At 38.5% G+C, this 14,094-nt stretch overlaps 2 protein-coding genes and 1 long non-coding RNA gene across 4 annotated transcripts in view; all 3 read right to left on the bottom strand.

The window, feature by feature from the left end:
• LOC123675046 (CUE domain-containing protein 2-A) overlaps nt 1–6,410 on the bottom strand; it is a 38,247-nt gene extending 31,837 nt beyond the window's left edge. Inside the window, exons 1-2 of the mRNA XM_045610279.1 lie at nt 6,173–6,410; nt 5,862–6,070 (exon numbers count right to left, since the gene is read on the bottom strand). Coding sequence (XP_045466235.1) covers nt 5,862–6,033 — 172 coding nt within the window. The 5' untranslated portion in view covers nt 6,034–6,070; nt 6,173–6,410. The remainder of the gene's footprint in view (nt 1–5,861; nt 6,071–6,172) is intronic.
• Nucleotides 6,411–9,987: 3,577 nt separating this feature from the next.
• LOC123675307 lies at nt 9,988–10,686 on the bottom strand. The gene has a single exon (XM_045610655.1). It carries the CDS (start codon nt 10,684–10,686, stop codon nt 9,988–9,990), a length of 699 nt encoding a protein of 232 aa, XP_045466611.1.
• A 19-nt stretch (nt 10,687–10,705) lies between these two features.
• On the bottom strand, nt 10,706–12,985 carry LOC123675045. Of its 2 annotated transcripts, none has more exons than XR_006746748.1 (3): nt 12,444–12,985; nt 12,254–12,394; nt 10,706–12,200 (listed from the first exon to the last, which is right to left on the bottom strand). It is a non-coding gene; the product is annotated as an uncharacterized LOC123675045 (long non-coding RNA). The 2 variants fall into 2 exon arrangements; XR_006746747.1 differs by having other exon boundaries at nt 12,254–12,388.
• Nucleotides 12,986–14,094: the final 1,109 nt, after the last annotated feature.

Genomic DNA, 14,094 nt, shown 5'->3' with positions numbered 1-14,094 from the left:
TCCATTCATTTCTCAATGTGCCTGGATTCGGAAAACTGTAAATTCGAATGTTTTTCATCAGTTTTCGTTGCTTTAAAGGGATGATAAAACTTACGAGTGTAATGTTATATTCTCCCCTTTCTTTCTTTTAACTGTGCAGTTATATGCTGAGCAACTTTGAGGCATGATGGATGTTCTCAAAAGAACAAAAAATTTGAAAGTCTTTCCCAACAAAATAAATTTAGTAGCAAAATTCCACTAAAAAAAGTCTCTTCTTCTCACTAGATTCTCTCAAAATAAAAGTACACTGCCTTCGTAAGTAGCAAAATTTGTAGAGCTAGTATTCACAATTCTTTGCTTTAAATTCAAATTTGAAATAACGATTTAACGTTCAACTCTTCGAGTTGAAAGAGATGTATATTGTTCTCTTTCTCTAGGGCAATAAATCAAGAGAGTTGACAGACTTCCATCCGATGTTCCATCTCATTCGTTCTCTCGACTTCTCTCTCTAACGCGACGTCCATGGATATTAGGTCTATGGTTACTTCGCATAAAATACGAGATAGCTATAGAACGCTGGTTTGTTTACGTTTAATTTGACAGTTTGGTTTTGGAGCGTTCCACTCTAGGGATGTGTGGTTCGTTCAATTTCGACGAACCGGGTCGAACCAGATCCATTGCTGAGACGACCCGGTTCAAAAGACCCGTTCAATTGACCCAATGGTTCTTTTCAGCTCACTAGCTCAGATCGAATCATGTACGATTTGCGCATGATTCAAAGATCCGTAGATCTGGTTCTTTCTTTCTTTGTTTTTTTTCTTGTTAAAGAATGTTTATACCAGCTTTGTATTTGTTAATCGGTATGTTTTTAATCGGATCGTGAATTTGTGATAAAGATTTTTTTGAGACATAATCATAAACATAAAGGAGATAATCCATTATCATAAAGAATATAATAAATTGATAGCTGGTTCATGTGATGATTATAGACCTTTCGAAAAAATTTCAAAATCTAATACCTATGTATTCCTCGTTCAAATTGATGATTTTGGAATATTTAAATGACTAATGAAGAAGTAGAAGTAAATCATGAATGTACTTTGTACAGAACACTAAATTCACGAGGTCTCGAATTATTAATTTCAACGAAAACTACCTAATGATCATTACCTGTAGTATCTATTCCAACCAAATAAATACAGAAGATTTGAAATCCCTCAAACTGATATTAACCCTTATTAATATTTCTTGTTCCCGAAAAATATTCATTTTGATCAACTTTACAAAGTGAGGTTTGAATATATAGTTAGAAAAATTCTCAAAAAATAATGAACAATATTTTAGACCATAACATTTTCAAGAAATACTAATTGGTGCATCTAAGAGAGTGCAATTACAGAGCCCAGTTTCTTTTACTATCTATCATCTTCCTTCAAAACCGGTGCCAAGTGCCGAGTCGATGATTCATTTGCGAAATGGATGTATTTTATTACAACCCTCTTTAAGGTCAGTCCAAACCGAAACCCATCTACCTAGGCTCGGATAACGAACCATTCTTTCTATGGATCTTTGGGTCTTAAAAGATCCTCAGATTGAATGAACTGAATGTGAAAGTTTGGCTCATTCGGATCGGTTCGAACGAACGAATCATTTTCAGAGAGACGACCCGATCGAACCATTCGTTCTGAAGACCCGGGTCTTTTGATTCGTTCGTTCGTGAACGACACATCCCTATTCCACTCATAGCAAGGACTCGACGCTCGCCGAGCCCCGGGGTGACACGCACCTGATAATGGACAACGTAAGCAAAGGAAGAAAAAAATCAACATAACCAACAAGAAAGTAAAATCGCAATCGAGCCAAATCAAACAGATCAAGAACATCATGTTATACCATTTTAACCACCAACCAAAGAAATGTTTCCATCTCAACAAAGAGAAAAAGGAAATGGAACTTACCTTACAGTTAACCCTATTTCTCAATCACGGTTGTCATGGAAAACGGTTCTTTCAAAAACACGGAAACGAAATCAAATGAAAACCCCGGCGCAAACAAATTTGGAGATTGAAATTAGTGAATACCAGGAAAAATATAGTGGACATTAAATACAAAGGAAACAAAGAAGTTCTGACATCGGAATAGGTGATAAAGACGAAAACTCCACTTTTAGATCCATCAGATGAAAATACAGTCAGAGACCCAAATAGAAGAATACATTCATAAAAGTTGCAAAACAGATAAGCAGCAAGTTTCAGTTGAAAATTTGCAACTAAAACAAAAGAATATAACAGCTTCATTGTAAGAGTTCCGACTAGTCAGAAAGAAACAATTTACACCAAGGATTTTTGGCCTTATGGAGTGGCTTTCTCACGTTTCAGCTTCTCTAGAGGACACCATTCTTTGGAGTAGACTTGACAACCAATAGTCAAGTAAAAATACCTGATCACTAAAAACTGAGCATTTTAAACCTAAATATACAATGTTTCAGCAACACCAATTCCAACTACTTTTACAAGGCAAAAAATCTGATTTAATAATTCTAACAGAAACTTGGATGAATAATGAGACACTTGGAGACATTAACCCAAAGGGGTATAAGATTTCAGAGGATTTTTCCAGAGTAAACAGAAAGCATGGAGGACTCGCAAATATAACTGACGAAACAATAGAAACAAAGATACTAACAATTACCACCAGTCTAGCAGAAGATATAAACTTTGAATGTTCAACAAATGAAATACAGTATTAGTAGGCAAAAAATGAATTATTCTCAAAAAAAAATGGATAAAATTATATTACTAAGAGATATTCAAAAATGTATATTCATAAACCAATCCACTAAGCTAAGTGAAGAACTCTTGAACAGCATGAGTACTTTCAGACTGCTGCAGGAAACCATCAAGAACTAAGGAAAATGAAGCAACATGTATTGATAATATATTTTCCAATAACAAAAACTACCATTCTGAAAATAGAGAGAGAAATACCAGACAAGGCTTTTGATTCATGTTTTTTTTTTTTTTCTTTTATATGTGCCAGGTTACTTAGACCATCCACACAGCGAATACTTCATCAACTATAAGACTCTTATCAAATTCATAAACCTCCACCAGACATGCACAACATCCATGACCTAGCCAGGATTCGAACCCGGTACCCTCGGCACCACAGCCAACCTCTCAGTCCACTGCACTACCAAGGTAGTCATTGATTCATGTTCATGAAGATACTGAACAGAGAATTCGAAATAACATGCCCCATTGAGAAGATAAAAATAAAAATTCAGAGGAGGAAAATTTCATAGAACATAATAGAATTGAGGGAACTCAAAAATACGCTTGACGCTGTTGAAGTCATTGCAAGATCAACAAACCATACAAGCACAAACAATATATAGAGAAAACCCAAGAAAGAGTAAAAGGAGTAGATGAAAATGGCTAAAAGGCAGTCGAATCATCAGCATATCCAGCAAGCTCATAATACTCAAAAAGCATTATGGGCAATAATTGATGGAATTACAACTAATAGAAAAGACTCAAAATCGCCATTTTCTACAAGAGATTTCTATGAATATAACTCCACATACAAATAAATAAGAAATCTTTTGCACCACAAGAATTTTCTTCTTCAAGTGCTATCTTCGTTCCGAAGTTTGGCTATCATCAAAAATATGCCTATTCTCGATACTGCAGATCTAAACAATTGGCAGGTGTTGCAATTGTACCATTCTCTCAAGTTCTTCAACCATGAGTTTCTTCTTCTTCCTATTGATCTTTTGCCCATTATCTTCCCCTGTACAATAAGCTGCAGCAACTGGTATCTATATCTCCCCTCATAATATGTCCCAGGTATTGCAGTTTGCGCTTTTTAATAGTCAGTACCAATTCTTCCTCTTTCTGCATTCTCCACAAGATCTCCACACTCGTTACTCTTTCTGTCCACGATACTCTTAGTATCCTACAGTACATCCACATCTCAAATGCTTCTATCCTTCTGATATTAATCTTCTTCAATGTCCACGCTTCCATTCCATAGAAAAAAATTGAGAGAAACATTCCTACTTTCTTTCTATTTGAAATAACTGAAAAAGAGGTATCAACCAGAAGGATTCAAGCTAACAAACAAACATCTATGGACATAGCAATGTGATTCTCAAGAAAATAATCATCACCATTGCAGAACCATTGACTCTTCTGATCAATAAATGTTTTGCAGAAGGAACATTTCCAACAGTGATGAAAATTGCAAAAATTATTCCAACAAAAAAAGGGAGCAAAGACAACATGAAGAACTTTAGACCTATCTCTATTTTTCCAACACTATCTAAAGTACTGGAGTCCATACTTAATTTCAGGCTTACAAAATTCTTTGACAAATACAATCTCCTCAACCACAAAAATGGCTTTAGAAAACATAGATCCACAACAACTGCTATTTTCAATATTGTAGACCAAGCACTTAGATGCAAAATAAATCAGTTGAATTGCATGTTGTGATTTATCAATAGCATTTGACTGTATAGACCATACTAAACAAGCTAGAGCTCAATGGGCCTATGGCTTAAGAGGTGATATGCTGAAACTTCTAAAATCATACCTTGACAACAGCAAACAAGTAACTCTATGGAATAGGAAATATCCCAAATGATCTTCCACAGAATATTATATGCACTGACCTTTGCTTATTTGCTGATGACACAAGTGTTTAGAACCACGGTCTAAATATTACTGATGTTGAGGGAAAAACCAAGTGCTCACTGGCACAAGCGAAATCTTGGTTTACAAGTAACAAACTAAAGATGAATGATGAGAAAACTCAAATAATAAACTTCACAGCCCAAACTTCAGCCAAGAAAGAAGTCTTGAAATTCTTAGGAATATACTCCCAACAGAATTTCAAATGGAACAGCCACATGGAAATGCTGACAAAACAACTGTCGAAAGCGACATATGGTATCAAGAGTATCATGGATGAAGCAACGATGCAGGCTGCTATCATCATTTACTATAGCAATTTTCATAGCAGAATCAGTTATGGTTTCATATTGTGGGACAACAGCACAAACATTGACACCTTACTGAAGTTACAGAAGAAATGTGTGAGAATTATATGTAAAAAGCCAACAAGAACTAGCTGCAGAGAATTATACAAGAAACTGAGAATGTTGACAGTAACATCAATATATATCTTGTCTTGCAAATGGTAGTTATCATTACTATTCAACTAGGAAAAAGGATGTGATACAAATACCTTACCATCAACTGAAGGCAAGCCGGCAGGGTATCAACTATGACTGTGTGAGGCTCTACAACAAGCTGTCACTGGATATCATAAAATTGAATAGAAAAGCCTTCAAGAAAAAAGTTATCGCACTGTTGCTGAACAGGACAGAATACAATATGAATGAATTTTTGACAACTTGTACATTTTCTTAGTAATGTTTTGGGGAGTAAATTTATTATTATTATTATTAAATTATATAATAGTTATATGTACCTACTACATACACCAAGAGTGTTATATTAAATAGGTTCCTAATATCATTCTAATATTTATATGAGTATCTGAAAACTGAGTGTAATCAATGTATTATATTATAAAATATAATATTAATTCCTAAGATAGATTATCATAAAATATCAATTGGTTAAGTGAGCTTTGCAGATTGATTATCACTCGAAGTAACTATTCTGTAAAATAGCTTTGGCCTCCAAATTTTACATTGCATACAATGTAACAATTTAAGCCTAAAGCTTATTAATATTCTTTCTTTTTATGATTGAAAATAATTTGGAAACTAGCGTACCTTAAATTTATTAATTTTCCTTATCGCAATTCATTCAACATATTAGTATAGTTATTTCTTCCCTACAGTGAATTACCTTCAACATCAAAATTTGGGTCATCACCAATATCTTCAAGAATAGCAACTGCATAACTTAGAATTATATCATCAATAAGATTCAGGTCTGCATTAGGGATGTGTGTTTTCACAAAATTTAACAATGACTCTTTAATTCTTTTTTCTTGTCCAGCGATCAATTGTTTCGACATAGTGTCTCTGTCCTAGTATAATGCAGCAGTTTTTTGTCTGAAAATTATTAGCAATGAACAAATAAGTTCGATTAATTACGAAAATAAAATATAGTAAGGTATGACTATAAAATAAAAGGTCTTGAATTAAAAATAGTACCCTTTTTTATGTTTTCGCCGAACTATTAATTATATCATACAGTATGGTATATTAAAATTTAAAATCGCAAACTAGAGGAGCCAATGATTTCCACTAACATTGTTTATATTTTTCAATCAATAACCAACAATGCCATGTTTCAGAATCTTATAAGAATTTTAAATGTAGATATTCGGATTACTGGCAACATTGGATAGATAGATGACAGATAAATTCATAGGGATGGGATGATACGGCGATTTTGGAAAAGTAACCGGTTCCAAAGTAATCCGTTACAGATAACGTAGTCACATACTACAGAGTAAAAATAGAAATTGATACGTCGAAATATCTTTAGCGCGTTCGGTAATAGCATTCGAGAGCGGACGGTTATTTTAGTCACGCGACCACAGATTTTACAAACAATCACGATTTATCTGAAATAAACGAACGGTACAGAGCATCCTGAGCTTCAGATGTTATGTCAGTTCTTTGATATATGCATGTGGCGCCCTTCGTGGCTAAATGAAATGAAATCATTAGTAAAACATAAACAATATTCATAATATACACTTTTACTGTCTTGCCTGCTGAAGAGGCGTTAGAAGTTTATGCTTTTTTTAACTATACTAAGAAGTTTTGATTTAATTTTGTTTTCAATATTGAAAAATATGGAAAAATTCTGAAGGTATAGACTTTAATATTATTAATTATTTACTGCAAGAAATTCACAAATTCATTGCTATGTAGTTTGTTGCCACAATTCATATTACAATAAGAAAAAGTAGCTCGAGAAAAAGGAAAGATATGGATTATTAGTGTGAAAAGAGTTTGATAAGAATATTTGAGAAATGATAGCAAATGTCATTTAAAACTCATTGTAGTGCTGATCATACTTATTTGAGAGAAATGGCAACCTGAAGTATTCCATAAAATATGCAGAGCTCATTTTGTGTGAAACGTGAGGAATAATGATCATGAGAGAACTTCATTTAACACAAAGATTTGTAGAGGTTAGTTAAAATTATGTTACGTTTATCTAATCTCATTCTACTTATTTCAGAAGTATAAAAAAACGCATACCTAATTCCTCTACTAAAATGAAAAGATATAAAAGAAAAATGGTCTGATCTTACTAGATCAGACCATTTTTCTTTTGCATAATATCTGATGGTTTTGCGAGGAGGTTTGAATCTAGTTGATTCAGTATCCTCATATGTCCAACCCAATTCCCAGGAAGGGGCTTTCCATTATGGGAAATTCTTATTGCTTCGAGCAGGCTACATTTCCTCACATGTAGGTGTAAGGGAGGCAAGTCTAGTATGACCTCCAGCGCTGCCGTGGGAGCTGTGCGCATAGCTCCTGTGACACCAATACACACCAGCCTTTGCAGTTTCTGCAACCTGATGCGTGTGGTGACCTCCTCTGTTTTTGTCCACCATGCTAGAGATGCATAGGTGACAATAGGGCGTACCACCACTGTGGTTATACATAACCACAGTACAATTTTCGGTTTCACTCCCCATGTCTTTCCAAAGAGTCTTTTGCATGCCCACATAGCAGCCGTGGCTCTGGAAAGAGTCTTATCTATATGTTTCCCCCAGTTCAGTTTACTGTCCAGGATAACACCTAGAAATTTACACTCACTAGAGAAGTGCAGAGTCTGACCATTTAAGACCAGAGCTCTGAGGTCGAGATTCCTTCTTCTAGTGAACGGGATTATTAATGTTTTCGAGGGGTTGACAGTAAGCCCCTCTTCCCCGCACCAATTTTCAATAATTTTGAGAGCAAGTTGCATTCGGCTACTTATTGGGCCCCCATGCTTGCCTCTAACCGTCACCACTATGTCGTCTGCGTAAGCCTGGACGTTAAATCCGCCTGTTGTAAGCCTCTCCAAGAGGCCATCCATGACCAAGCTCCACAGCAGGGGTGATAGAACCCCTCCCTGAGGGCATCCCCTGCACGTCAGCACAGTCACTTCGGTTTCTCCCAGATAGGCTGTAACAGTTCGTCCTTTCAACATAGCTGATATCCACTTAACAGTGGAGGGTTCTATCCCTTTCCTTTTGGCTGCATTGCATATGGAGGTATGTAGGCCCCTCCGATATCACCGAACATTGCAAGCAGAATCTCCTTTGCGTTGAGGGTGCCTTCCACCTCTCTAAGAAGATGATGAAGGGCGTCTACAGTAGATCTACCCGCCCTATAAGCAAACTGTTTGCTGTGGAGTTTTAAACTTCCTCTTATATTATTGTCAATTATTTTCTCCATGGTCTTCAGGAGAAAGGAGGTGAGGCATATGGGTCGATAGGATTTAAGCTCCGGGGAGCCTTTTCGCCCCTTTTTGGGTATGAATACTACTCTCGCCTCCCTCCATGATTTCGGGATATAGCCCCTTGTACAGCTGGCTTTAAAGAGCTCAGTTATCGGAGCTATAAGCACTTCAACACCTTTCTGAAGCATGGCTGGAAAAATACCATCCATGCCTGCTGATTTGAAGGGCTGAAAGCTCTTTATCGCCCATTCAATTTTTTCTGGTGTGAATAGTCTACCAGCTTTCTGAGAATCCCACCTGGTGGGGTTGTATACTTCCCCAGCGGGGGCCCCATCTTCACTGGTAATCTGCCTGGAGCCAGGAAAGTGAGTCTCTAATAGAGCTCTTAGGCTCTCTTGAGGATCATTCGTAAATTCCCCACATGGCTTCTTTATTTGGCCAATTGGGTTAGAGTGATCCTTAGATAGTACCTTTTGAAGTCTAGCTGCTGGGGCTGTTTTATCTATTCCCCCACAAAAGCTTCTCCAGGACTGCCTTTTGGCTTTCCTGACCTCTTTGTTGTAGTTGGTCAGGGCTAGTCTGTAGGCATTCCAGCTGCCTTCTCGCTTAGCCTTATTGAAGGCTTTTCTAGCAGTTTTCTTGAGGTTTTCAAGATGATTGTTCCACCAGGGGACGTCTCTGGAGATCGTTTTCTTCCTGAGTGGACAACTGTTTTCAAATGCCCTCTTCAGACATGATGTGAAGTGAGCAGATGCGTTCTCCAGATCCTCATTGGAGCTGATGTTGTATTTCAGGCCCTTCAGATCTGAACTTATGTGGGCTATGTGAAGTTCCCAGTCTGTCTTCCTGGGTATCCTGCACTCAACATCAGCTGAAGCAGTTGCTTCAATGTTGAATTCTATTGCCATATGGTCTGACATGGATGGCTCTTCTGAGACCCTCCAGTTCTTGACCATCCCCGCAATAAAAGGTGTCGCCAGTGTAAGGTCAATTACTTCCCTTCTGATCGCATTCATGAAAGTTGGACTATTACCCACATTTACTATCTCTATGTTAGTAGAAAATAGAAAATCAAGCAAATTCTCACCTCTATGATTTATATCTGTGCTGCCCCATACTTTGTGGTGTGCGTTCGCATCGCAGCCCAGAATCAGTTGTTTCTTCTCCATGCGGCACCATTCGATGAGGCGTTGTACTTTCTCCGGTTGTGGGCTGATGGCGTCTCCTGGAAAATATCCTGAGGCGATAACAAGCTGCCTCTTGATGTTCTCAGTTCGCACCTCAACCAATGCCGCAGCAAGATCCCTTGTCAGGAACTCTGTAAGTGGAAGACAGGTTAATCCCCTTCTGAGTATTATTAGGGCTCTTGGACTTACTGCCTTATCGCAGTATATCGTCTGATATACTTTGTTTGGTAGGCCTCTTACTTGGCCTCCATTGATCCAGGGCTCTTGTATCAGCCCTATATCAACATGCCTTCTAGATGTTCTCCAGCATAAGGCACTAGAGGCTGCCTTCGAGTGCTGGAGGTTTATCTGAAGGCATGTCAGACATCTGCCCCTTATGAGGTTGGATGTCCGCTAGGCTTTTCGGAAGGGACCACAGGTTTTTTTCCGTCGGACCCCCCCTTATCACGCCTTTGCGGATCAGCCCTCCCCCCAGAGCTGGTGGTCGGTTTTATGGCCTCTTCATTTCCTGGAGGCTTCACCACCTTCTTCTTTACCTCCCCTTTGGGTCTTTTCGACGCCGGACCAGAGGTTGAGGCCTGAGGTGCTCCTCTCCTCTCGGCCATTGTCTTTGCTCCCTTAAGGCGAAGATTTGTTTGGCCGAAAAAGTAGTTTATCTGCCAATTCTTCGCTCTAAGTCTCTCGACCGATGTTCTATCAGCCGAGATGACAAACTCGAGCATGGGTACTGATGGTCCCCTTCGAAGGACTCTCCAGCTGGAGGTTTTGAGCCCTGCGTTCTGATTCTCTACCGCCTTGAGAATTTTCTCATTGGAGAGATCATGGCTGTCGGGGAGATATCCGACCAGGATCTCCGGGTGAGGCAGTTCTGCCTCTTCGGCTATCCTCAGATCAGCTCCCTCCCAAGGTTTGAGTTTTGGCTGTATGCTCTTCAGCCACTCCACAGAACATGTCAGCCCAAGCCAGCCTGGCCTCATATGCAGTTGCTGGAACGTAGGCGTTATGGCGTCCTCGTTCCCCAGTGCAATAATCTCTTCTATTAGCAATTTTTTGATGGCCATTAGTTGGTCCATTTCCAAAATCACCTCTGGAAACTTTGTGCATTATCCCCACCTTCAGACCAGCGGTAACCTGGCTGTAGGTGGGCCCACCTGATGCAGGAACCTTGGGAGTTCCTAAGGGCTGAGCCCTGGAAGCTCCTGAGGACCGTGCGACTTTTGAAGCCTCACATTTGGCACTCTTAGGCGTGCTGTCCTCCGACCTAGTTCTATTGGTCCCTCGGCTTGTTGTCTGCCTTGGACCAATTGGTTTGGAGGCTTCTTTCCTGGCATCGTCAGGAACCATCCCTTTCTTGAGGAGAAACTTCATCCTCTTTCTGGCGGCCTGGAGAGTCTAGGTCTCCTGACCGTCAGCTTTTCAAGGCCAGCTACGACCTCTTCATCGCCGCTCTTCAGCAGCATTTCCTCCGCCATGGGGTCAGGAATTGCCTCCTGTTCCTCAGGCTGAGTGAGGCTCTGTTCTTCCTCAATTAGCACATTAGGGCTAGTGCTAGGCCCTTCTTTTTCTACTATCTGGTCCATATGAAGTCCCACGTGCAGCTATGGAATTTCAGTCACCAAAGGCAGAGCCCCGCATGCCCCTGGAATGCCAATTAAACCAGAGGTCGCCTGGTATCTGGAGTTCGCATATTCAGGACTAGATCCTCCCACTAGCCACGCAGACTTCGGCATACGCTGTTCCACTTTGTCTTGGGGAAAGTTTTTATTGTGTCTTTCATACACTCGGTTCAGGCGGTTAAGCCAAATCCCCCGGCATGTGTCCTCTGCTCGCGAGACATGACCACAGACATCAGATTCCACATGTCGGTATATCAGGCATGAAGGTGCTGATCCCTTGCATACCTGGCATCGTAAACCCCGTGCAATACCCCAAGCCACGACACTACAGCAGGGTATGGGGAGTCGCACCGCATTGGTGATTGTCAGTCGATCACTGTCCAACTCTCGCCCCGAGGAGGCTGCGGTGAACCATGCCAGCACAGACCTTGGCATGGCTGGGGTCGACTAATCCCCCGAGAGCATGTTTGTAGTTACAAATTATCAAATAATATTTACAAAAATGATTCCTAAATAAATCACTCAACCTGTATATTGTATGATCCAATAGCAAATCCTTTACTCTCTTACTAATAACAACTGGACTCAAATTTTTGAATAATCTGGAAGTTATAACATGTATAACTTCAGACCTGTATGATTCGGAACTTTTCTTATTCTGGATGGTCTTATTACAGCACAATTAAGACTTGGAAAAATATCTTTCTAATTGAAAAATTTTAACTTTCATGCTACACAATGTGTAGAGCATATTCTTAAAATAAATCATTTCAAGTTTTAAGAATTATGAACAGTTTTGAACGTCTTATCACCAGATGAGAACACGATAGAGTCACAATTTTTCAAATTCATAAGTGCCATACTTAATCAGACTCTAGCATAATGTTTATTCATTCTTTCAAATTAGCTGGCTTTTCCTCTTCTCAAATATTGGCAGTGGTGCTCAGTATTTTCAGCAGAAATAATTTTACCTGAAATCATAAACAATTATAAAAATAATCTCTATAACTTACTAGAAACTTACCAATGAATAGACATTTGATTTCCAATAATTTCACTGACTCCCCGTTCTTGAAAATAACACCATTCAGAAAAGCAACAAGCCTCGGGTCCGACTGACAAACTTCAAGTCCTTTTCCTGAATATGGTATTTTTTTCTCTGAAACTTTCGTATGATAATAAACTATTAGCTGACACAAATATAAATATAGTACCTTGAATACACTGATCTGGCTTTATATTCCCAATTAATTCCATGCTGGGTATATTTATTGCCAAACAGGACATTTATAAAATACTTCTGGGACACTGATGTCCCAGTCGATACCCTTGAAGGAGTAAATTTCTTCTGCTTTATGCTTTATCCATTACATAATTTCGATATAATAAGGTGGAAAATTCACTGAAGTCTGTCTCATTTATTTAGAAATAATGAAACCAGTCCGCTTCATATATTGTAAACATGGTCAGCTTTTTTAAAAGCTTGGCCTTTTTCTTCATATCCCTAGCTTGAATGTCTATCGCTCTCCTGAATAAACTGAACATGCACAACGCTTTATATAATTACACGAAAAAATTATCTGTCCCCAAAGTCTTAGTAATGATATTGTCCAAAGTCACCACCAGATATCTCATTCCAAAAATATACACACTTCCTATTCATTTGTTATCAGCATTCCATACCCATAATTTTATTTTTCTACATTCATGCAAAAAGCAAAACTTTATTGAACTATATTTAGTGGAAAAAGAAGTTTTTTATTGCACTAGTGCAATAAAGTTTTTATTGCACTCATTTGTCATTCTACTTCAACGTGCTGTCATCATGACAAACAAATATTTCAGCCTGAAGGAAATAACGATGTACAGCGTGGGCAAATAAGCGAGGTAAGCGGCTATATCTCAGGATCCACTCATCGTAGAGACTTGCGGTGAAAAATTTTACCGCTAAAGTGAACAAGAGAACACACTGGAAATTATTTTGAAGTTCATACCTCTACCGCTAGGGGACGTAATAGCTACCGTCGAGTAGAAAAATGAATTTTCCTCGAAAATGTTTCATATGAAGTTGAAGAAGAAATATCATCACTGTAATCCTTGGAAAATTCTCTATCTTTTTAAATTGTCACTTTCGATTTTACGACATCAAATAAGGATAGGTGAAAGAGAGAAATCTGACTGATTGAAACGCCTGTAACTTCAGTTTGGCTCAACATTTTTGAGCAAATTAGATCTCGTCTGAAAGATAATGTCTTGTCGATTGAGGACAAAAATACTCATGATAAATTTGTTTTTGCTGCTTTCGATAAGGGGCGCTAAGTCAGAAGTTCATTGTTTTGTTCATTTTACTCCGAAATTTCAAATGTAATGATAGGATTTTCTTAACAGAAACAGAAATTCCATCAAATTTGCATGAAAAAACCTGAAGGTCGCAAAGCGATAATTTCAGGCGTTCTGAAGTTATGACCGAAAGAAGATATTCTTCAACTGATGCACTGCGAAAAACCAAATTGTGTTTTTAGGTTCTGACAGAAACAGAAATCCCATCAAATTTGTATGAAAAAACCAAAAGGTCGCAAAGAGATAGCTTCAGGCGTTCTGGAGTTATGGCCGAAAGAAGACACAATTTAGTTTTTCAGTGCATCAGTTGAAGAATATCTTCTTTCGGCCATAACTCCAGAACGCCTGAAGCTATCGCTTTGCGACCTTTTGGTTTTTTCATACAAATCTGATGAAATTTATGTTTCTGTCAGAACCTAAAGACAAAATTTGGTTTTTCGCAGTGCATCAGTTGAAGAATATCTTCTTTCGGCCATAACTTCAGAACACCTGAAATTATCGCTTTGCGGCCTTCAGGTTTTTTCA

This window comes from Harmonia axyridis, chromosome 3 (genome assembly GCF_914767665.1).
Source record: "Harmonia axyridis chromosome 3, icHarAxyr1.1, whole genome shotgun sequence".
In the NCBI taxonomy this organism is placed as follows: domain Eukaryota; kingdom Metazoa; phylum Arthropoda; class Insecta; order Coleoptera; family Coccinellidae; genus Harmonia; species Harmonia axyridis.
Note: the sequence above shows the minus strand (reverse complement) of the source record. Positions and strands in the feature narration are given on the sequence as shown.